At 44.9% G+C, this 21528-nt stretch overlaps 1 protein-coding gene across 5 annotated transcripts in view; it reads right to left on the bottom strand.

Moving 5' to 3' along the window:
• Window positions 1–16975, bottom strand: part of LOC130454904 (zinc finger protein 239-like) — a 30422-nt gene extending 13447 nt beyond the window's left edge. Inside the window, exons 1-4 of one of the 5 annotated variants that reach the window (XR_008912675.1) lie at window positions 15803–16967; window positions 12744–12812; window positions 11210–11262; window positions 755–881 (exon numbers count right to left, since the gene is read on the bottom strand). Coding sequence is in view for 3 of the 5 variants with exons in the window: in XM_056801132.1 (XP_056657110.1) it covers window positions 755–881; window positions 11210–11242 (160 nt within the window). In the remaining 2 variants the exon portion in view is untranslated. The other 4 variants (XM_056801132.1, XM_056801131.1, XM_056801133.1 and 1 more) reach the window with 4 other exon arrangements.
• Between the last annotated feature and the right edge of the window lie 4553 nt (window positions 16976–21528).

Raw genomic sequence — 21528 nt, 5'->3', positions numbered from 1 at the left:
TCCTCAACTGTAAAATGGGTATGATTGTGTGGGAAGATTAAAGTGAGGAATAAGTGAAATAATTTATTTAGTTTTTCATTTTTTTTAATTTATTGAGTCAATTTAGAACATTATTCCTTGGTTACAAGAATCATAGTATTTCCCTCCCTCCCTTCCCCCCAAGCATCCAATAGCTGAAGTGCAAATTTACTGGGTATTACATGTGAGAAGTGACATAAAGAAAAGCCTGGGCAGAGTATCTGGCAGGCCTTTATAAATCCTTATTCCCTTCCTTTTCTTTATCATCAGCTGTGTGTGCTGGAGGTTTAGGGCAAGAGGAAGAAAGAAAAAGGACAAACCTGCTCTATTCTGGACACTGAGGAGCTGTGAGCTACAAGTTTATGTTCCTAAAGAAAAAAATATTCCAAATAGTAAATGCACCCTAGAGAGGGAGAGGTCGGGAGGAAAATATGTCTGAGCAGTCTTCTGAGATGGGTTTGGGAGGCACAATTCCAAGTTAGGTAGAGGGGAAGACAGAAACATCTGTGAGATTACTTTCTGATTCTTCACCATGGATTAGATCTCAGACTTCAGGAGCACCAAAAGGAACCCTCAAGGTCCCACTACACAATGCAAAGTCCTTTGTAGGAAAATTAGGCAGCAGAGGGGCCTGTCGCTTGGACTCGGCATACTAGCATTTTCCATATCATGTCAACTACTAATCAAGATATTCCCTTCGATGGCAGACTCAGGCAGCAGAGAGAGGGCTCCTTACCCACAGAGAGCAGGTTCTGGGCATTCTCCAGCATCACCTCCCTGTAGAGCACCTTCTGGGGAGGGGTCAAGAGGCACCACTCCTCCTGGGTGAAGTCCACAGCCACATCCTTGAATGTTACCACCACCTAACCATCAAAAATCAGAGGACAGAGGGTTGAAAGCCATGTCAGGATTAATAATCCAACTCTCATCGGTTACAGAAGGAAACAGCAGCACACAGAAGGTCTGGCCCCCAACTCTATTATTAGTGTCAGGGTCAACCCTCAAAACCATAGTCTTTCAGAGCCTGATCCAATTTTGAGAAAACCATCCTCATTGGAATAAAGCTGGAGATTCTAACTACCGAAGGATCTCCCTATGAAATCATGGAGAGAGTCTGTGCTCTCTCTGGGAGTTGTATGGATAGGTGGAGGAGAAAAGAGAGAGCAAAGTTTTATCTTCAAACCTATAAGCGATCTTTTCTCACCTGAAATCTGTAAACAGTTTGTGAGAATCTTCACGGAAGAGTTTTACATGATGCCTCAAAAAGAGAAGAAAGTTCAAGAAAAGCCATCCTTTGTTTTCCTCATGACTGAAAGGAGTCTCATCTGGATGAAAGCAGGAGGTTTCTAAAGAAAGGAGTGATCTGAGATGGTTTTCAGTCAAGTGAAGGAGAATTGTCTGTTGTTACATTCAGACCTTGAGGTTCTTGGTAGGATGGGTCACAGTGAAAATCTTTTGTTTCACAATTGCTTCCATTTGTATACAGTATCTATTTCTCATTTATACTTCATTACACAAAAATAAGAGGGGCTATTGTTGTAAGGATCAGCTCTTTGCTAAAAGCAAGAAACCTTACAATGCAGGAAATCCTTCAAAGCTGAAAGATTCCGGAACTCAGAAAAGAGAGGGGCAGTTGGTTTCTTCTCTGGAGGATATAGGGAGTGGCGGAGTTGTTCTCTGGAGAAGGAGACTTTTAAGCTGCCAGGAGACTGAGACTTTCCTTCAGACAAACATTCATCTTCCAGAAGTGGTAGTGAGAGGGTTAACACTCCACACCGGTGGACTGTGAGAGAGGAATCATTTTCTCCCCTTCCTGATCCTGCCAGCTGCTGTGCTTTTCTACTGGAACTCTGACCAGCCCCCAGGAGGACTCCAGTTTGTGAGATTTACTTTGGCCCTTGCTCCTGTCCCTACAAGTCATCCCTTAGCCTTAGTATACTTATTAAGGAATTAGAAAATTAATTATAAAGTAGTTAGTGGGGGGTTAGTTTTCTGATTTGGATTTAAGATTGAGATCTTCCCATTTTCTTCCTTCTTTTCCCTCTGCTTAAATAAACTGTCAATTTGTTATAATCTTGTTTATACCCTTATTCTACCCACCTATTTCACTATGATGGAGAAGGGAAGAGTTCCTTCATTCAATTTTTTAAAAAAAGCATTAGTTAATGAATTTGTGTTTTGTTTGTGCTTACTCAGAAGAAAAAATGTTGCCACTTTCTTCATGAGAAAGAAAAGATTTAAATATACTCCAAGAACTCCAGAAACATCAAAGAACTAGAGTCAAAATAATGGGTTAAGAGTGCTACTTATGGACAATATAAAGGTGAGATTGGCCAGATCTGAAAATATCCTTCAAATTTGGAGGAGCCATCTCTATCTCTAACCTGCTGCTGATTGTAAGGACTGTATATTAACTATACTTTTGGTGTTATTGTAATGACGGTAAGAGATGTGTTAAAGGGAGCTTGTTGTGAAAGGCAGCAGTGTTATGAGATAGGAGCCTTGATGGGTTTCCTCTTACTCTCCCTCACTCCTCTTGGATAATGCTTTTAGGGGTGCTGCACAGGAAATGGGGATCCCCCATTATGTGAGGATGATGGGAAATTGAAGGAAGATCTCTCCTATCAGATGAAGTAATATATGTCCCCAAATTCTGTGGCACAGAAACATCAGGGGGACAAACCTCGCCTGAGTTCCTTGACTCAGCAGGAGAGGGGTCTGGATTAACGCACTGCTAAGGCTGATGTATTGCTGCAGCAAATTATTTTCCCTCAATTCCAGATAATAAGCCAAAGAAAGATCTATGATTAAGAAGGGTTTAATAGGCAATGGTTATAAGGCTATTGGGGGGTTGGAAAGAGGGAGACGGAGTCCCTGATTTATGTTTTACAAGGTCTTTCACTCGACAGTTTTCAAGTCAAAATCTGAGTTTCTCCTTTCCAAATCCAGCTAATTCCCTCATTCCTAATTTTTATACTTTTGGGCTAAGGAATAGTCAAAACACGTTTAAAAAGCCAAAGCAGGAGAGCCAGGTCTCCAAGCAGCAAGTCCACAACCCGCCCAGATCAGAAGAGGCTTGTAACTCTGGTGAGATGTTTCCTGGAAGTATGATGTTGCTGAAATGACTTAGTAGCAAGTAGTATCTGGGACTCAGATGAAACTTCTATTTGGCTCTTGGCAAGATCCCCCAGTAATGAAATGCTCCCTGCCAGTTCAAGGTCTCCTCTGAAAAGCCCAGAATTCTCCACAGATCTTTGCCAAGTTTTCTCTTTTTTCCCAGTATCCTCTGCTTCCACTCAACTCTTCTTACAAAATTCCATCTATTTCCCCCTTTTGCAACCAACAATTACAATTCCTGCTTTTGTTTTGGTTGAGTATTAGTAATCATAGATAGGCAACTTCCTACAGAAAAATAGTAAAGGTAGGTGCCCTCCACTAAGAGATATCAATCTCTCCTTTTGAAGAATAGAAGAATCCCTTCCACAAGTAGCTATATAAATATAGATGTATATAGATTTAGATATATTTTTTCAAAAGTGGCTAACAGATACCATCCCCTTTATTTTGGGAAAAAGTTTGGGGGGGGTCCTAATTTTTATGAGGAATCTCAAAACTTACAAGGTATAATCTTAAATACATGTCATGAGAAATGGTAACTAAAACCCAAGAATTGTTTCAATATTGTCACCTGATAAATCCTTAGACAGGCATAAAAACTTGACTCAACTGAAAAATTGCAAAGAGCATTGGAAGATAATTGATAGACACTCAGAAGCATTGGAAAAGATTAAGGAGGATACAGGAAGGAGGAGAGAACAAGATACAGATGATGGGAAAGTGGAGATAGCATTGTGTTGGATCCTTATAAAATCTGAGTAAATCTGGGCATCTGTGCTGACTACTTATGAGGCCTTTCAGACTCTGTGGAGCCACTCTCTCTCCCTTGGCCCCCACCCCCAAGGATACTGCCTCTCCCCAGCCAGTGTTCTCTCACTCTATGACCCTCCACCCCTGAATAAAGCCACATGAACTCTGCCAGCACAAAGGCTCCTGGTCACTTATTAGAGTGATTCATGGGGGAATCAGCCACCCCAGAATTCCACCCCACAAAATTGAAAAGCAAAAATCATAAAAATGATGAATAAATCTAAAATCTGACTCTTAAAAAAAACCAACTGATAAACTCATAGGTAATATAATGTTAAAATGGAATTCTTCATGCTATTTATCTATTTTGAGTTAACACTAACTTAAAGTACTCCTACTTAGTACCTCACCAGACTGAATTGTGAATCAGTTTCTTATAGAGTGTTCTGAATGTCATTTGCTAAAGTGAATAACAACTCAATCAGTCAGGAAATTGTGAATCCTTTTGATAAGAATTTACACCTCCAGAGCATGAGAAGTAGATCTCTTTGGGCAGTGCTATACAATTTGAAAGCTGTGACTCACCCCTGTGAAGAGAGGAAGGGACAAGAAGTCACTATAAGAGCCCTGAATTACTAGGGCTAGAGGTCAGCTTCATGAGTCGTCTGTTGTCTTCAGATCAGACTGTCTCTTGGAAGGAACTTGGGTGAATGAATAGTTCGCTTTCATTTCCTGACTTCTGGAGAGAGATTTCATTCTGGTGGAGGGTTATCAAATCATGTCAGGCTGAGTCGAGCAATGACGCCATATATAGAGTGATAGGCTAAATTTCTTCTCTACCCTTTTTTTGTATTTCTCAACTTTCAATCTTTCCACATTTTTTGAAATAAAAACTATTAAAGTCATTTTGGGGGCAGCTGGGTAGCTCAGTGGATTAAAAGTCAGGCCTAGAGATGGGAGATCCTAAGTTCAAATCTAGCCTCAGATACTTCCTAGCTGTGTGACTTTGGGCAAGTCACTTAACCCCCGTTGCCTAGCCCTTACCACTCTTCTGTCTTGGAACCAATACACAGTACTGATTCCAAGACGGAAGGTAAGGGTTTAAAAAAAAAGTCACTTTGACTTGAGCTATAATATTTTATATTGGTGACCACAATATTTATAATTATCAGATAGTTTAGTCAGACCCTTCATTTTAATTCCTTGCAGTAATGAAAAATGAGCAATAAATCAAAGCATTAAAATAGCAAAATAACACCAATACCATGAGAAATGAAAAAAGATAATCAGAACATATCCTGTGGTTTTATGCTAATGAAACCTGGAACCCCAAAATAATAAGGGAATGCTTCTCAAAATTTGAAATATTCCAACTATTGGAAGACAGGAGAAATTATTCAAATTCGTAATAAGTACTAGATACCCAAAGTTCCTCAAATAAGAAAGTGTCCACCAAAATCTCTTTATGATACAAATAAAGGCCTGATACTAAACCAGGGAAAGTCAAAGTACAGAAAGTAAACTACAAGCCAATATCACTCATGATCATCATCTCATTAATTAAAAAAAAATTTATTCAAAAAAATCAAATTGTCCAAGAAATCATTCATCATGATCACATAGGATTCATACCAGCAATAAAAAGGATTAGGAAAATGACATAATAAAAAAAAAACCTACAATATTCCAAACCACAGTATCACCTTCAAAAATAAAAAACTCAGGACAAATTACAAAGTGCTTTTATGGTAAAAATTTCAGTAAGTATAGGCACTATAAGGAGGAAAGCAGAGAAATGGGTGCAATCAGACAAGAGAAAGGATTTTCTACAGAGATCAGTGTACTGTATTTACTCCATGACATGGAACAGTATTGACTGGATTCTGGATTGCAGGGGAATTAGAAAATAGGACACAGAATGGTGCAAGGGGTTTTGGTTTCCTGTTTCTGGGAGACTTGGAAGCTCCAAATTCCTCTGGCTTGTGATCTCCATCAAGTCAAGGAGGGTGTTTGTTTCTTATCCACTTGAAGCCAAAGCCACTAGCTCTGGTATCCTGAGTGAAGACATCCATCCTGCCCTGTCTTCAACTTCTGTTCCAGCTTCTTGAGAGGTTATATCCAGCTGCTATGAGATCTGTGTTAGGACAGTCTACAGCCATCTTGGGCCTAACTGGCCTGGGTTTCATCCCAGAGATAAAGGGTCAACCTACCTGAACTAAAGAACTATCTATCTTGGGGATAGATGGGAGGATTTTAGTCAGGTAGTAACATAGCTGGGGAAATCTTAGATAGCCAGTGTAGAGATTTAAGCAACTGCAAGGCCAGAAGATATCCCTTTGCAGGAACTATAGGAAGGCGGGAGTTGTAGCTAGTATTTGTAGATTTAGGGTATCCTATCTCTAATTTTCCCATTCTGCTTATTATAGTTAAAAGACACCGTCTTTGTTTTTTAAACCTGGTCTAAGTGTCAGATAAGCACACTGGGCCTGGGGAATGGCTTGAAGGCCTCTCCTCACTTTGGGGTATCAAGAAAAGAACAAACCTTGAAATCATAGTCCTATCAACAGTATAGACTATATACCTTATTTCAATTGGCAGAGCTAGTAAAGAAAGATCTGTACTTTTTTGGGACTTTTCCTGGGCCAAAACTACTATTTGGGCCTAGTGGCAGTTTCTAGGCTCATGTACATAGGCGAAGTCTGTGCAGAAGTTTACATTAGGGCACAATTGAATGTAATGGACTTCTCTACAAGCAGCAATGCAATGATCCTGGACAATTCTGAGGAACTTATGAGAAAGAATGCTATCCACATCCAGAGAAAGAACTGTGGGAGCAGAAATGCAAAAGAAAAGTCAACAAAGGTAAAGGAAAATCTTCCCACTTTCAAAGCCAAACATCCTCATCTCAAACACAGGAGGAACACAAACAACCTAATCGTCACAGGCCACCCAGAAGACAACTGGTATAAAAAAGAAAAAAAAATGAACACAATAATGACAATAACAATCAAAGAGCATTGGCCAGAACTTCAGGACCAGAGAAAATGAAAATGCAATGGAAAGAATTTACAGATTGCCTTCAGAAAGAAACCAACCCAAGGCTAACAATTCCAAGAATGTAAGTGGTTACATGGAACAGTTTAACAATTTGTAAAGAAATTTGACTTGGGGGGAGGGGGAGAGGGGGACAGTGACAATGAATTAGAAGACATAGATATTATCATATCTGTCTTCTAACCTTCAGCATCATAACATAACAAATACCATCTGTTGAGAAGACTTCAGACCAGGATTAGTTTCAGTTCCATAGGGTAACATACAACACGAAACCTTATGAGAACCCAGACTAGTACTAGGTGTAAGATCTGGCATAAGAACCAAGAAGAAAATTTAATCAAATCAGGAAAATCCCCATAGCTCATATTGACAAAACCATAACTACATAATTGAGACAAGTCCAAAAGACCCCAGTAAATGAAGATGGGAAACATCTAAGATGCTATTGAAGAACTTTACCCACACAGGATGGCACCATGAATCTGTTATCAAAGGCATTTAAAACCAACTGACAGATGAGAACTGTATGATTGAAAATCTGTTACCCTAAAAAAAGAACTACATATCCCAAGAGCCCACTGACTTCCTGTCATTACATACTTCTTGTAGACAGAGGATAAAGGACGTGGGCTTTGGAGGCTCCTTCTCTCTGATGTAGAATCAACAGTGACGGTGGTGAGTGGGGATGGCTAAAAATGGCTAACCAGCCATGGGCACGTGGTCTTTATTTTGTATCTTCTTTATTCTTTGATTTCTAGTGATCATTAATAAAATCTCTTAAAATATAATATTATTGAGATTTTACCTTTTACAGAACTGAAACAGGTTACCCATATCACTCACTCTCCACCTAAAAACCAACCTTTACAGGGGGAGGAAGAGAGGGAGGGTATACCATGAAGATATTACCTAATAGTTTCAGGCATCTCACAAGAAACATTATGGCCAGTGGAATTACTTATTGGCTAAGAGGGAGGCTGTTGGGAGGAGGGGAGAGAAAGCATGAATCATGGAACCATGGAAAAATGTTTTAATTTTTTTTAAATCGATTATTTGGGATTCTCTTAGAACATTGTATTGTTGAGAATAGCTGAGTCCTTCATAGCTACTGACTATCTAACGTTTCTGTGATCAAATAAAATGTTCTCCTGATTCTGCTCATACTTTGCATCAGTTCATGGAAGTCTTCCCAGGTTTCTCTGAAATGATCTTGCCTGTTATTTCTCATGGATCAACAGTGTTACATTATAATCACACACCACAACCTGTTCGGCCATTCCCCAATTAATGAATATCCCTCCATTTACAATTCTTTGATATCACAAAAAGATCTGCTATATAAATATTTTTCTATAAATAGATTTTTTCCCTCTCTTAGGGATCTCTCTGGGACATGTGCCTAGATTAAAGGATATGCACAGCTTTAAGGCTTTGGGGTAGTTCCAAATGGCTCCCCCAAATGGTAGATCAATTCACAATTCCACCAACAGTGTATGAGTATCCCAGCTTTCACACATCTCCAAATTGATCATTTTCTTTTTCTGGCACAATGGCAAATTTGACAGGCATGAGATGGTACATCAGAGGTGTTTTACTTAGCAGTTCTAGGACACAAATTCTTGGCCAAAATTGAGATTGAGGCCATTATAGAAGATTCATTACTTAAAATAGAAAGATTTCTGCACAGAAAACATCCATGCATCCAGGATAAGAAAGAAATTGGGTAAATGAGAATAACTTTAGGATCCAAAGGGTCTGGCATCCAAGAAAATTTGCCAACAAAGAACCAACAGCCACTCTCCAATAGGCAGTCAACATTCTGAACAGTTTTCAAAAGAAATGCTGAGGATTCATGGTCACATGGAAAATGATCTAAGTCACTAATCAAGAGAAGCAGGAACCAAAACAGGGCTAAGGCTTTATAGCATACCCTGCAGATTGCAAAAAAAAAGCTGGGAAACCATCAGTGTTGCAGGGGATTTGGGGAGGGCAGGCACACATAGTGATAGTAGTTATAAAATGCAAGAAATTCATGAAGATCTGCTTTCTAAGCCCACCTCAGACACTTACATGCTACATGACTCCTGAAAAGTCACATAACCTGTTTGCCTCAGTTTCCTCAATTGTGAAATAATGAAAAAAAGTACATTCACCTAAGAATGTTGGTTGTCTCTCAAACTGAGGATGATGATTGTCTTTGTGTGTTTTTGTGCACAAAGACACCTGTGCATGAAGATTTAAGTGGAAAAGTCAATGCACAGAGACAGTCCCACTCTCGGCGTTGGAAGCCTGGGTCGTTACACCTGGAGACTTCCTCAGCTGCACTGGATGGCCGTGTGGTCTTTTGTGCTCCATCACACCCTAAGAACTCCACAGTGCTTTGCTGCATCGCCCTCTCAGCCGTTGAACCTTCTTGCTGGTTTCTTCCGCCTGTTCCGTCGAAGCAGTCTTCACATGCTGGGTAAATCTTCACATGTGGCCTGGAGCCCCCAGGGAATGGGCCTCCTCACACAAAGCCCTGGTTCACCAGGGGTCGACGTCGACCCGATGGCTACCCTCACAAGGTTTAGCCGGCATGTCGAAGCCGTTGCCCGGGGTGTGGCCGCTGCTACATGCTAGCAGCTACTGGGAGCCACACGTGAGAGCTGGGTGTCAGGTGAGGGTCAGAGGTTGGAGAGCTGCCCTAGAAGGGCACAACAAGCCCTCCATACCAGAGATATTACCCCTCCCTGAGCACCCCATACCTATTCACCTAAGAGGGTTATTATAAATATTGCTAAAAGAAGATTTTTAGGAGAACATAAGCATTCCAGTCTGGCTGTATCCCATTCTTTGCCACTGAGCCTTTGTGACAAGCCCAGGATGTCTCCTTCAGGAGCTCCCTAAACCTATCGGCAAAGCAAACTCCCAGGCCTTCTAGAAACTTGCCTCTTTCTCTTCAGCTTCTCCAACAAGGGAAGGACTAGACCAGTGAGGAATTCTACTGAGCAGAAAAGGGATGTTTCAAGCTCCCAGTTCTGGTACAAACAGCTCTGCTGAAGAACACTCGAAGCTCCTCTTCGGAGAAAAAAGCCCATTTCTGGGAAAGGGCCCTTCCTGGGCTCACCCCAAACTCCTCTGACTCTCTCTGAGTCAGGGAGCTCAGTAGCAGAAGGCCTGGGGTGGGGTCACACACTGGAATGGATACAAAACCTACGGGATCAATCTCGGGGTTCATCCCCAGCTGCCCCATTCTGGCTGTCACTAGCAAGGACTCTGACCATTCCAACAACAGGATACAGTGGCATAGAAGGACCTTCCAGCCCCTTCCTATCTCCTCACACATTCCTTCTCCTTCTCTGACCCAGGGACACGGCCTCCTGGATGATCCTTGGCCAAGACCATCCATGAGCTGATTCTGGGCCTCTCCAGGGGCTGTCTGTCTCCCTGCAGGAAATGTTCTCCCTCCTCCCTCTGGCCTCTGAGCTTCCTTCCAGTCCCAGCTAAGTCCTCCCCTTGGGAACCAATGATTTCTGTGGTCCCCTGAACCCTCAGAGCTTTCCCTCCCAGAATGCCTCCCTCCATCACGTCTACACGGCTGCTGCTGAGACTCCTCGGTCAGACTGTGCGGGGTCCTGGAGGGCAGCCGATGGTTTTCCTTTTCTTTGTGCTGAGCAGTGCCCAGCATGGACTCGGGTGTTCTTCCAGACTCGCTGACTTGGGAAGACTCGGAGGACTTGAGGAAGAAGTGAGCAGCACCAGGGGGACAATTTCTTCTCTGAGGACCACAGCGCAGACCTGGAGACACCCTCAAGCACAGCTCCAGGCCTGGCCAGACAAGACTCACGTGGGAACAGGTTGGTCAAAAGAAACAGAGGAAGAGTGTGTGTGTGTGTGTGTGTGTGTGTGTGTGTGTGTGTGTGTGTGTGTGTGTGTGTGTCCTGTGTCTGTATGTTGCCAGGCAAGCAGAGGGAGAGCAAAGACTGCACACCTAGGCAGGAAAGAAAGGAGTGAATGGTGGTCCTGGGCACTCACTTGTGATGGGGAGAAAACCAACATGGGAAGCAGCACTTGGGGAGCTGTTGGAGTCTGAGCTGCCCAAGGGACAAGGACTCATTGGCAAACCCCAAGAAGAGAGCCAGGAAGTGCCGTTGCTCCTGCCTTGAATGAAGGGACAGAAATGGCCCAGCAGGAGGAAGGGAGCAGCTTTCAGGCCCATCTGGTGTCAGAGCCAGGGAAGGGCGTCACTGGCTGACGGGGCTCCCATCTGGGGCTGGAATGCACTTACCTGGGCTGGGAGTCTGTCCCTCTCCAAGGCCATTCCCTGGGACTCCAGGCTACCTGTAGAGGCAGCAAAGTAGCCCCAGTGAGTGCATGTGGCGAAGCTCCTCCATCTTTTCTGGGCCTTGTCTCCCCACTCAGGGTCCTGCCTCCCTGGCCCCACCTCACCCCACTTCGTGGCCCCCTGAATGGAGCTCCAGCCAAAGTTCTTCCTAACAGCGTCCCTTGGCCCAGGGAATGTCTGACTTCTCTGCCCTGGTGAGCAGCAGGAGCTGGCCTGGAGCCCCGAGGGAAGTCCTTCCCCTCTTTCCCCCAGAGTAGAAAAGCCCTTTTTCCTCCCTGTCTTTGGCCTCACTCTCTGGGCCAATTGCTCTTCATTGAACCTGAGAAAAAAGCTGTCCTGATCCCTCCTTGGGCCAGGCCCTGGCCTCTGCACCCTGAGCTGGGGAGGGAGAAGGGACCCAGAGGGGCAGAGGTTTGCTCTTCTCTTCCCAGGCCCAAGGCCACCTCAGGTATCTCCAGGGGGTGAGAGACCACAGGAGTTACCAAGGACCAGGCCTGCTACCTACAGAGGGATGGAGGGGGACAGCCCCAGGGAGGGGCAGCTTGGGAAGAGAAGAGGGTGTGAAGAGGCAGAGGAATCCCCTCCCTCTCCTACTCCTCTTCTGACCCCCTCCCTTCTCCCATCCTCCCAGACCCCCCAAGAGGCAGTAGGTCTCCGTGGGGTGAGCCCACGCAGAGCCTCCAGGGCTCCTGAGGCAGAGCTCCGCCCTCCTGGAAAACCCCTCCACAATGAACCCATCTGTTCTTGCTTTGGTAACTCTTCTTTCCCTCCTTCGGTGTTTTCTGGGCAGAGACTGGAGTTCTTGGCCATTCCCTTGGGCCATCTGAGTTAATCCTCTGCCTGACTCTCCCAGAGGTCAAACCAAGAACTGGGAGCACCCCGAGGGGCGCAGGATCTGGTCTTGTCTCCTTCCCAGAATGAGGAGGCCTGAACTGGAAGGAGGACAATCGAGGCTGAAGAAGCAGAGATCTCCTCCCAGCCAGCCCAGCTCCTCCTACACACAGAGACTGAAGGAACTCTGCCCTGGCCTTGCCTTCTTCCCCAGGATGGAGCCCAGGAAGACATTTAACCCAGAAGCACCTCTTTGGTCACTTGAGCTCCTGCTGTTGTATCTCAATTGTGAATTTTAGTTTTGTTCCACCCTGCTTAGTCTTTAAAATTCTAGCATCCAGAAACAGATACATCCCCACTTAAGGATTAAGTGTCAGGGAAGGCTTATGAGCAGCATGTGCTAGCAAGCGACAAATCAGAAACAACTGACTGACCCCCAGGGCTGTCCTAAGCCAAGCTTAAGCCACCATTGGCACAAGTGAGACGCAGGAAGGGATGAAAAGAATGGTCTATATATTTCTCGTCACTTCATGTGAGAGGTAGCTTTGGTGAAGTTGGCCCTGGAACTCAAGTCTGGAGGACTTGCACGTCCTCAGACTGCTTCCATTTAGACGGGCACATGGTGAGTGATAAGACTGACTCCTACCTGGCTCAGCTGGGCTGGAGCAGTTTTAATTTCCTTTCTTCTTTCTCTCTCATTCTTAATTTCTTCCTTCTATTGTAAATAAACCACCATAAAATTCCATTCTGACTTGAATATTTCATTGGAGTTTAGAATTTAAATCCCTGGTGACCAACAATAATTTATATTCCGTCTCAATCCTAAATTTACCCTTACCAATCTTGGAAATTTACCCCTAACATTGTCACTCCCCCAATCCCAGCCCGGGGGCTCCAGGGAATTCACTCAGATGTTGCGTCCCCCACCATGTCCTAAAGCTCTGCAGACCCCACTATCTGGAAATCAGAGAAAAGTCCCAGCAATTCTCTCCCAGGGCTGGGGTCTTTGCTGAGACTGGAGTGGCCCCCAGGGGGAGTTTAGGTGCAGAGTTCTCCATCACCCCATCATTTGCCCCGAGTATTAGAACTCCAGAAGTCATTCTCTGAGTTTGTAGGGTCACACCTTCAGCCCATTTTACAAATGAGGAGCTAAAACAGGAACAGTTAAGTGACTTGTCCAGGGTCATACAGCTAGGAAGTGCCTGAAGCTGAAATGGGAGGATAGAGGGGCAGTGAGATTTGGGTCTTGTCCAAAGAATCAATGCCTCAAGCAATATTTATTAAGAGGAAGGGGGTGGGATGGCCCTGGAGATGGCGAGGCCTAGCCACAGAGTGGCCTCAGAGTTTTCAGGAAATCTTTGTATCCTGATTACTGATTAAGGAAGGGATCACTTGTTGGGTGCTTGTAGCCCTGTCGTTCCCAAGGTATACTGAGGTCGTTACCCATGATCCTCTCTGTTTGTCCAGGGAAGGGGGGCAAGCACATCACAATGTAAAAGGGGGCTAATGATAGGTTCACCCCCCTGTGGCATATTGGGCATACTCTAGGGAAGGCAGCGATGGGGGAAATGGAGCAGGCCTGGACCTCATCTCGAGTGCCCAGGGAACTCACTGAAAGGCCCTGGGTTCTGTCTGAAGACTGCTGGGAGGAGTTTTTCACAGCTGTGAGTCTGAGCATCCCATCTGTCTCCTATGAAAGGAGGCCTCCAATAACCCACAGTGACTTTCCCATGTCCTTTGTGCTGTGTATGGCTACTTGGCAGGAACAAGGAAGTGGCCTATATGTGGCCAAGAGGAGAATTTGGGCCCAATTTAAGAAAATACTAAAGTCGACCAAAGTCAAACTCCTGCTCTGGGTGGGGAAGGAGGGGCTGCAGGAGGACCACCTGGGAGCTCTCCCATCCCAAAAGACCTCAAGTACCTGCTGGAGGAGCCCTCCTGCTCCTTTCTGGAGTCTCCCTTGGGCTGTAGGAGTGTCATGGAGGTCCCTGCCAGTGTTTTAGGAGGAGCTCCTCCAGCCAGGAAGCCAACAGCAGGGGCCCAGGCCAGACATAGGGTTCAAAGACAAAAGGGGGAGCTGCCAAGAGGAGAGGAAGTGGCTTGACCTGTGTCCTCCGATACAGCCTAAACCGATGACAAGCACATGGAGGCCTTTTTGAGCTTGGCTGGCCACTTTGTGTGCCCATCATGGGTGACTTAGGATCAGTACTAAGGATCTGAGGTGGAAGTGGGCAAAGGGCCAGGCACATTGGATGAAGAGACTTGGGAGGAAGTGTTTGAGGCCTGACTAGAACACAGGTCCTGCCCACTCCAGACCTGGCACTCTCCCCTGTGCACCCCAGCAGCACAGGTACTGTTCCCTTGGCCAGAGGACAGTCCTCCCTATAATAAGGCCCTCCTGCTCCCCTGAGGCCCAGATCCCTGCCTGCAGGTGCTCTGTTGGCCTCCTTGGCTCTCCTCCCCCTTCCTGCCAGCCTCCATCAAGCCCCTGAGGTGACACTCCTCCTGCCCAGGCTGATCCCTCATGATGCTCCTTGGCAGTCCCAGCCCTAATGACCCCATCAGCCTCCTCCAGCTTTTGGCCAGGAGCACCTTCTCTGGCTCTTCCTCCCCAACTCAGACCACTGCCCTCCCTGGCTTCCCGAAAGTCCAAAAAACAATCTCTCTTCCTCCAGGAAGCCCTCCTCAACTCCTCTTGGCTCTCTGCCCTGCCTCTGCTCAGTATTGCACGTTTAGTCCCAATAGGGCAGACTTGAGGTGACTGAAGCAGAGGCTGCCCAAGGGGCAACAAGGGACATGCCCGGGGTGGAGGAATTGCAATCTGAGGTCCCCACCCAAGACTGGGGTGCAGGAGTGATCCCCCTGCCAGGACAGGAGGGGAGGCAACAGGGAGGTGGGGCGAAGATGTGAGGAGGCCAGAGGAGCCAGGGGTAGGGAGGTTCCAGAGAGCACAAGGGCTGCTCCCACAGGGGCAGGGTCTGATCAAGGCAGACAGGAGATTCAGACAGCATCTTGCCTGAGATTCTGCTACCCCGCATGGGGCCCGGGAAGGGGGGGGGCACTCTGAAGGAGAGGGAGGATGGGGGGCAGGGGAGCAAGAGCTGGGTGATTGGCCCTGGGCCAGGGAGGCAGGACTCCTGGGTCCTTACAGGGGGCGGTAAAATGGCACCCTGTTCTCATCCCATGGCCACCCCTCCAGGTAGGCCGTTTTAGCAGGAAAGATCCCAAAGGGAAAGCGAGAAACCGCAGTCGACCCCCATCTGAGAGCAGAGCAGCCTAAAGGATGGGAAATTCACAGGCAGGCAAGGCCTGTCAGGCTCTGCTCCGGCCCCACCTCCTTTCCGGACCCCAGCCAGCCCCGCCCACCTCCAGAGCCACAGAACCTGGGGGAGGGGCTCCCCTCTTTGGGCTGATCTGTAGTCTCCAGGAATTAGCCTCAAGGAGGCACAGAGAGTTGGTCTGCCCCAAAGAGACTGGCAAAAAGAAGAATTCGGACTCGGGCCCACCCGGGGGTCCACGCTGCCTGGGGCTCCCGGCTCTAACCTGTGGGGAAGAGAATAATGTCCTCTGCTGTCTCTCCCGGCCCCCGCAGGAGTCAGGATCCTCTCCATCCGGCTCCTCCCACTCTGGGCCTCTTTTTGGTCCCCGTGTGATCGCCGCCCCCTTTCCCGCTGTTCCCCCTCCACCAGTTCACAAAGTACTTACCCGTTCATTCCGTGGGGTGCGCGGGAGGATCCGCGGGGGATACAGAAACAAGGCGGGAAAATCTTTGGAAGCCCAGGAGGTGGGGACGACTGGGCACAATCGTGACTTCCGGCTTCCTGCTTCCCAGAGGCCTCTGCGCTGCCCGTGGTTCCGGGGCTGGATGGGGGAGACACAAAAATACTCTCTTCTCCTTCTCCGCACTCTTGCAGAAAAGGAGGGGGAAGAGGATCCCGAGGATTAGGGTTAGTCTCCTTAGGCAAGGCAGAGGAGTGAGACTTATTGGGGGTCTGCAGGAGAAAAGAGCCACAGGAAGAAGGAAGGAGAAGGCCCCGCCCCTCTTCAGCTGCTGGCTCTAGCCACGCCCTTTCGCTCAGGATCTTTGGACACGCCCCTGTCCTCAGACATTTACCCGCCCAGGTTACCACAGCAACCAGGGCCAGGCAAAGCACCTTCCTAGACACGTGGGTTCCGGCGGCTCCCACACTGGCTCTGAATAACGAAGGGAATCCCAGGGGCCAGGGCCTGTCAGGAGCCCTTGAGGACACCCCGAGGTTTTAGACACCTGTTGGGGGAAGAGCAATGTGCGGGCCTCACTGGGCCTCTGCTGGTCACACTGCCCAGGCGGGTGGGGTGAGTATGCACAGTAGCTCTCCCTAAGGAGCCCCAGCAGGAAAATCTTTGGAAGAGGAGGAGGGGGGAGGAGCACTGGACAGGATCTGGACTTCCTGTTTCCCAGAGGCCTTTGCGCTGCCCTCTGTTCCCTGAACCTCTGGGTGACCTTCTCCCTGTTCTATCCTCCCGCATCTCTCTTCTGTGCCTCCAGTCTGAGCCACGTCACACAGTGGAGCTCTTTGTGGCCACATTGGAACTGAGGCCTCCCTGCCTCTCTGCCCAGGTCCCTGCCAGCTCCCCTGCTCCCCTTCCAGCTGCCTCCTGTTTTCACATAAGGGAAAATTATGGACAGAGTCCAGCCCTCTTTGAAGAAAATGCCAAGAACCAAATGTTCTGGTCCAGACTGGTTCCCCGACCTTCAACCCCTTCTCCCACACTAAATGCTGGGGAGACTCTCCTCCAGGAGGCCCTGGGATCCTCCTGTAGGCCCTGCTTGCACCCCTCTGTCATTGTCAGGGTGAATGTGAAGTAGCCCCAAAAAGACCAAAGATGGAAAAATGAAAAAGAGATAAGCCCCTGTCCCTATTTTTAGAGACAGACCTGGCTGTTTAATCAGATAAACTGGTTTCTGCTTAGCTTGGGGAGGGGGCCAGGAGACAAAAGAGGAATTTCAGGAATATCAAAGGGTCAGCAAACTAACTTTTGACTAAGTAAGGATAAACACTCCTTGGATAACAGCCCCAGGATGGGCTTCTTGTCTCCAACCTGGCATTCCTGTGTTGTCAGATAAGAACCTGGATAACTCTGTACCTATATAAGTTATCCTGTAATGTCAGTCTGACACAGTTTTCCATTAGGGAATTCTGCCCCAGCTGGTAGATTCTTTATTTCTCTCTTTTAGTAATAAATTACGGTTCCAATAATCGAAATTCTATGCGTTTGAACTCATTTGTGAAGTATCCCACTTCAAATGGACTGGCTGAGAGACTGCATTGGGCCAAGGAGGATTGTAGAGTTCCCCAGGAGCAAAGACAGAGACTCCCAGAGAGAACAGTCCAGGAGGCTCAGAGAAGTGTCTGGTAGGGAGGAGCAGGCGGGATGGCAGGATAAAAGCTGATCCCTCCAGGTCCCTGTGTCTGGGGCTTCAGCCTGACCCAGAACACTGACCCTCAGACACACTTTGGGAGTTTCTGCCAGAATGGACCTGAACAGGATGGGAAGGGCAGGTCTAATTAGAATCTATTTCCCAGGATTCTAAATCCCAGCTTCCCATGTTCCTCCTCCTGTTATGTCCTTAGGTTTTGGAGATAAAGTTTCTGTGTGACCCTGCCTCTCTCTCTTTTCCAACATACTTGGTAGGGAAAGCTTTCTTTATTCAGGTTTTTAGTTTTCTTCTTTTTCATTCTCTACTTCAAGTGATTATTAATAAAGCTTGTAAAATATAATGCTTGGAGTTATTGGATATTAATTTTAATCTAGTGGAGGGGGGTTGTTGCTTATTCCAGGCCCCACAGCAGGGTAACAGGCACATCCTACCCTGGGCTCCTGCATTACAGAAACCATAATAGCTCTTAATAATTGTCCTAATTTCCTCTTCATTACAGGTATGATCACCCTTTTTATTCATGATACTGTTAAATTGATTCTCTTCTTTCCTTTTAAAAATTAGATTAACCAATACTTTATCTATTTTATTTGTTTGTCTTTTCACAGTACCAGCTCCTAGTCTTATTTATTAGTTCAATAGTTCTTTTACCTTCAATTTTATTACTTTCTCCTTTGATTTTTACAATTTCCAATTTGTTCTTTATCTAAGGATTTTTAATTTGTTCTTTTCCAAGGTTTTTAGTTGTATGTCTAGTTCTTTGATGTCCTCTTTCTCTTTTTTGTTGCTATAGACTCTCAGGGATATAAATTTTCCTCTGAGAACTGCTTTGGCTGTTTCCCATAAATTCTGATTTGTTATATCCTTATTGCCATTCTTTTTGATGAAATCAGTAATTTTTACCCTATGTTCTTTAACCCACCAGTTTTGGGGAATTAGATTATTTAATTTCCAATTAATTTTAGTTGACCTTTTTGTGAACCCTTACTAATTATAACTTTTATCACATTATGATCTGAAACAGTTGCATTATTTCTGCTTTTGTGCATTTGTCTATGATGTTTTTATGCCCTAGAACATGATCAGTCTTTATATTGTAAACTTTAAATTACTCTACCATACTTAAACCTTACTTTAGGGGAAGATAAAGTTGTAATCTCCTGATTGAACAATGAAGGTACTTAGTTCTCACCTTATAGTGAAGCTAGAACATTAAGCTAAGTCAATTTTTAGATCTTAATACAAAAAGGTGCTAAGTAACTTCAAAGGCTAAATCAATCACAAAAAGGTCAAATATCTTAATACAAAAAGATGTTAAGTAGCTATAGAAGTTAAATTAATCACAAAAGATCAAGTAACTAACAAAAGGTGAACTTAACAAAGAAGTATTAAGTAATTCAAAAGATATAATCTAATCAAAGAAGGTGAGAACTAAAAGTATGGGCAGTCCTGGAGAAAGCTTTTGATGTGATTGGTAGATGTGAAAGTTTAGAGGAGGAGACACAAGGGTGAAAGGTCTATATATTAGGGATTTTTCATCTCTCAGGGGAAAAAAAACCCTCTCTTTCCCTTATTGACGGTGGAGAGTTAGCCGAGAGGAGCATGCTGAGCCTTTTGGCATCTTAGCATGACCACAAGCTATTTTCTGGTTCGGTGGTGAGTTTCTGGCTGAGTTTTCCTCCTTTACTTTCCAACTTTATCCTCTTAGAAGCCTCTAATCTTCTTCAGAGACCTAGAGGCAGGGATTTTTAAATTCTCCCTGGCACAGGCCAGGTGGGAGAAATCCTATATCCCCTTCCTTCCCTCTCCTTATTTCCTTCCATCTATATTAATTAAATTACCATAAAATACCAGACTGACTTGGGTATTTTATTTGGGATTTCCCCTGGTGACCAATTAAATCTAGATTTTAAGTCACAACTCTAAATTCATCTTTACTATATATATATATATAACATGTGCTGCTGAAAAGGTCTATTCCTTTTCATCCCTATTCACTTTTCTCCAGATATGTATTAACTATAATTTTTCTTTTTTCCCTTTTTTATTTAGAACATTTTCCCATAGTTCCATAATTCATGATTCTTCCTCCCCTTTCCTCCCCCTCCCTAAGAGGAGAAGCAGTTCCACTGAGTTATATGTGTATTATTGTTCAAAATCTATTTCAATGTTATTCGTATTTGCAGTAGAGTGATCCTTTAACATCAAAACCCTAATCACAGTCCTATCACACTAAGTGATTGATCACATATTTTTCTACTGTATTAAAAAAGATAAAAAGGGGGAAGTTTGTACCCCAAAGGAAGCCTCGACTTTTGGTAACTGTATTAAAAAATAGAGATGAGGGGAGTTTGTACCCCAAGGGATGGAGAAGAGGAAAAAGAGGAGAACCCCCTTCTCAAAGCAGGGTTCAGGGGAGATAACAGATGTAATGGGTTGGCTCAGAGAGAGGAGAGGGGGTTTGAAGGTTTTCCCCCTTCTGCCTTCCCTCCTTAGCTAAAGCTGCTCTCCCCAATTCACTCTTGTTCCTCTTGTCCCCCTTCCACTACTCGAGACCAAAAGGTCTCCCCTTGATCCTTTCACTCACACTCAGCTTGGGGAACAGTTAACTTTTAAGGTTAACTCAATCAGGTAATACAAAAGGAATAATGGGCAGGGAAGAATGGGAAAAGGAAAGTGGGAAATGGGGGTCCCTGTCTCTATCTAAACCCTTTCCCCTCCCTCCTCGAGTTTGGGAGTGTGGACAAGGCATGAAGAAAGAGAGGATTTACAAACCAAGTCAAGCATGCAAACCAAAGTAAAGGACTTGATCTGTCAATCAAGGGGAAGATTCCAAAACAGAATGTTCCCAGAAAAGTCAGTTAGAGCCTGGTCAGGGGAATTGAACAGGGGGGGAGGGGGCTTGGTTTTGCTGACCAAGGGGAGAGACTGACTTTTCCTGACCTAGGCAGGCTTTGGTGGCTTTTTGACAGAGTCTGAACTTGAGTTACTCAAGCAGGGATTATCTGACTGAAGAAGAAAGAAGAAAAAAAGAGAAATACTTGTCCTCCACCTCTCTGATTGTCCCTAAGTCACAGCTGTGACTGGACTGACATTTCCCAAAGCCTCCTAATTCTCCTTGTAAACTAGGGACACCCCTATCCCTCTCACCTCAAATTCTTTTTTTTTTTTTTAAACCCTTACCTTCCGTCTTGGAGGCAATACTGTGTATTGACTTTTTTATTAGTTCTTTTTATTTTTTCTTTTTATTAGTCTTTTTTATTAGTTCAATAGTTCTATCACTTTCAATTTTATTAATTTCTCCCTTAATTTTTAGGAACTCTAATTTGGTTTTCTTCTGGGGGTTTTTAATTTGTTCTCTTTCAAGTTTTTTGATTTGCATGTCCAATTCATTGATCTCTCCCTCCCTAATTTGTTAATATATGCATTCAAGGATATGAATTTTCCTCTGAGTATTGCTTTGGCTGCATCCCATAAGGTTTGAAAGGATATCTCACTGTTGTCATTTTCCTTGAAGAAATTATTGTTTCTATGATTTGTTCTCTAACCGATTTTGGAGTATCATGTTATTTAATTTCTAATTGACTTTTAATTTGGCTCTCCATGTGCCCTTACTGATCATTATTTTTATTGCCTTATGATCTGAAAAAGTTGCATTTATTATTTCTGCTTTTCTGCATTTGTATGCCATGTTTTTATGACATAGTGTATGGTCAATCTTTGTGAATGTGTCATGTGCTGCTGAAAAGAAGGTGTATTCCTTTGTGTCCCTATTTATTTTTCTCCATATATCTATTAACTCTAATTTTTCTAAGATTTCATTCGCATCTTTTATCTCTTTATATTTATTTTTTATTTGATTTCTCTAAATTTGATAGTGGTTGGTTCAGATCTCCCATTAATATAGTTTTACTATCGATTTCCTCCTTCAATTCTCCTAGTTTCTCCATTAGAAATTTGGGTGCTATACCATTTGGTGCATACGTGTTGATTAGTTATATTTCCTCAT

The sequence above is a fragment of the Monodelphis domestica genome, chromosome 6 (assembly GCF_027887165.1).
Source record: "Monodelphis domestica isolate mMonDom1 chromosome 6, mMonDom1.pri, whole genome shotgun sequence".
Taxonomy (NCBI): Eukaryota; Metazoa; Chordata; class Mammalia; order Didelphimorphia; family Didelphidae; genus Monodelphis; species Monodelphis domestica.
This window is presented reverse-complemented; position numbering and strand designations above follow the sequence as displayed.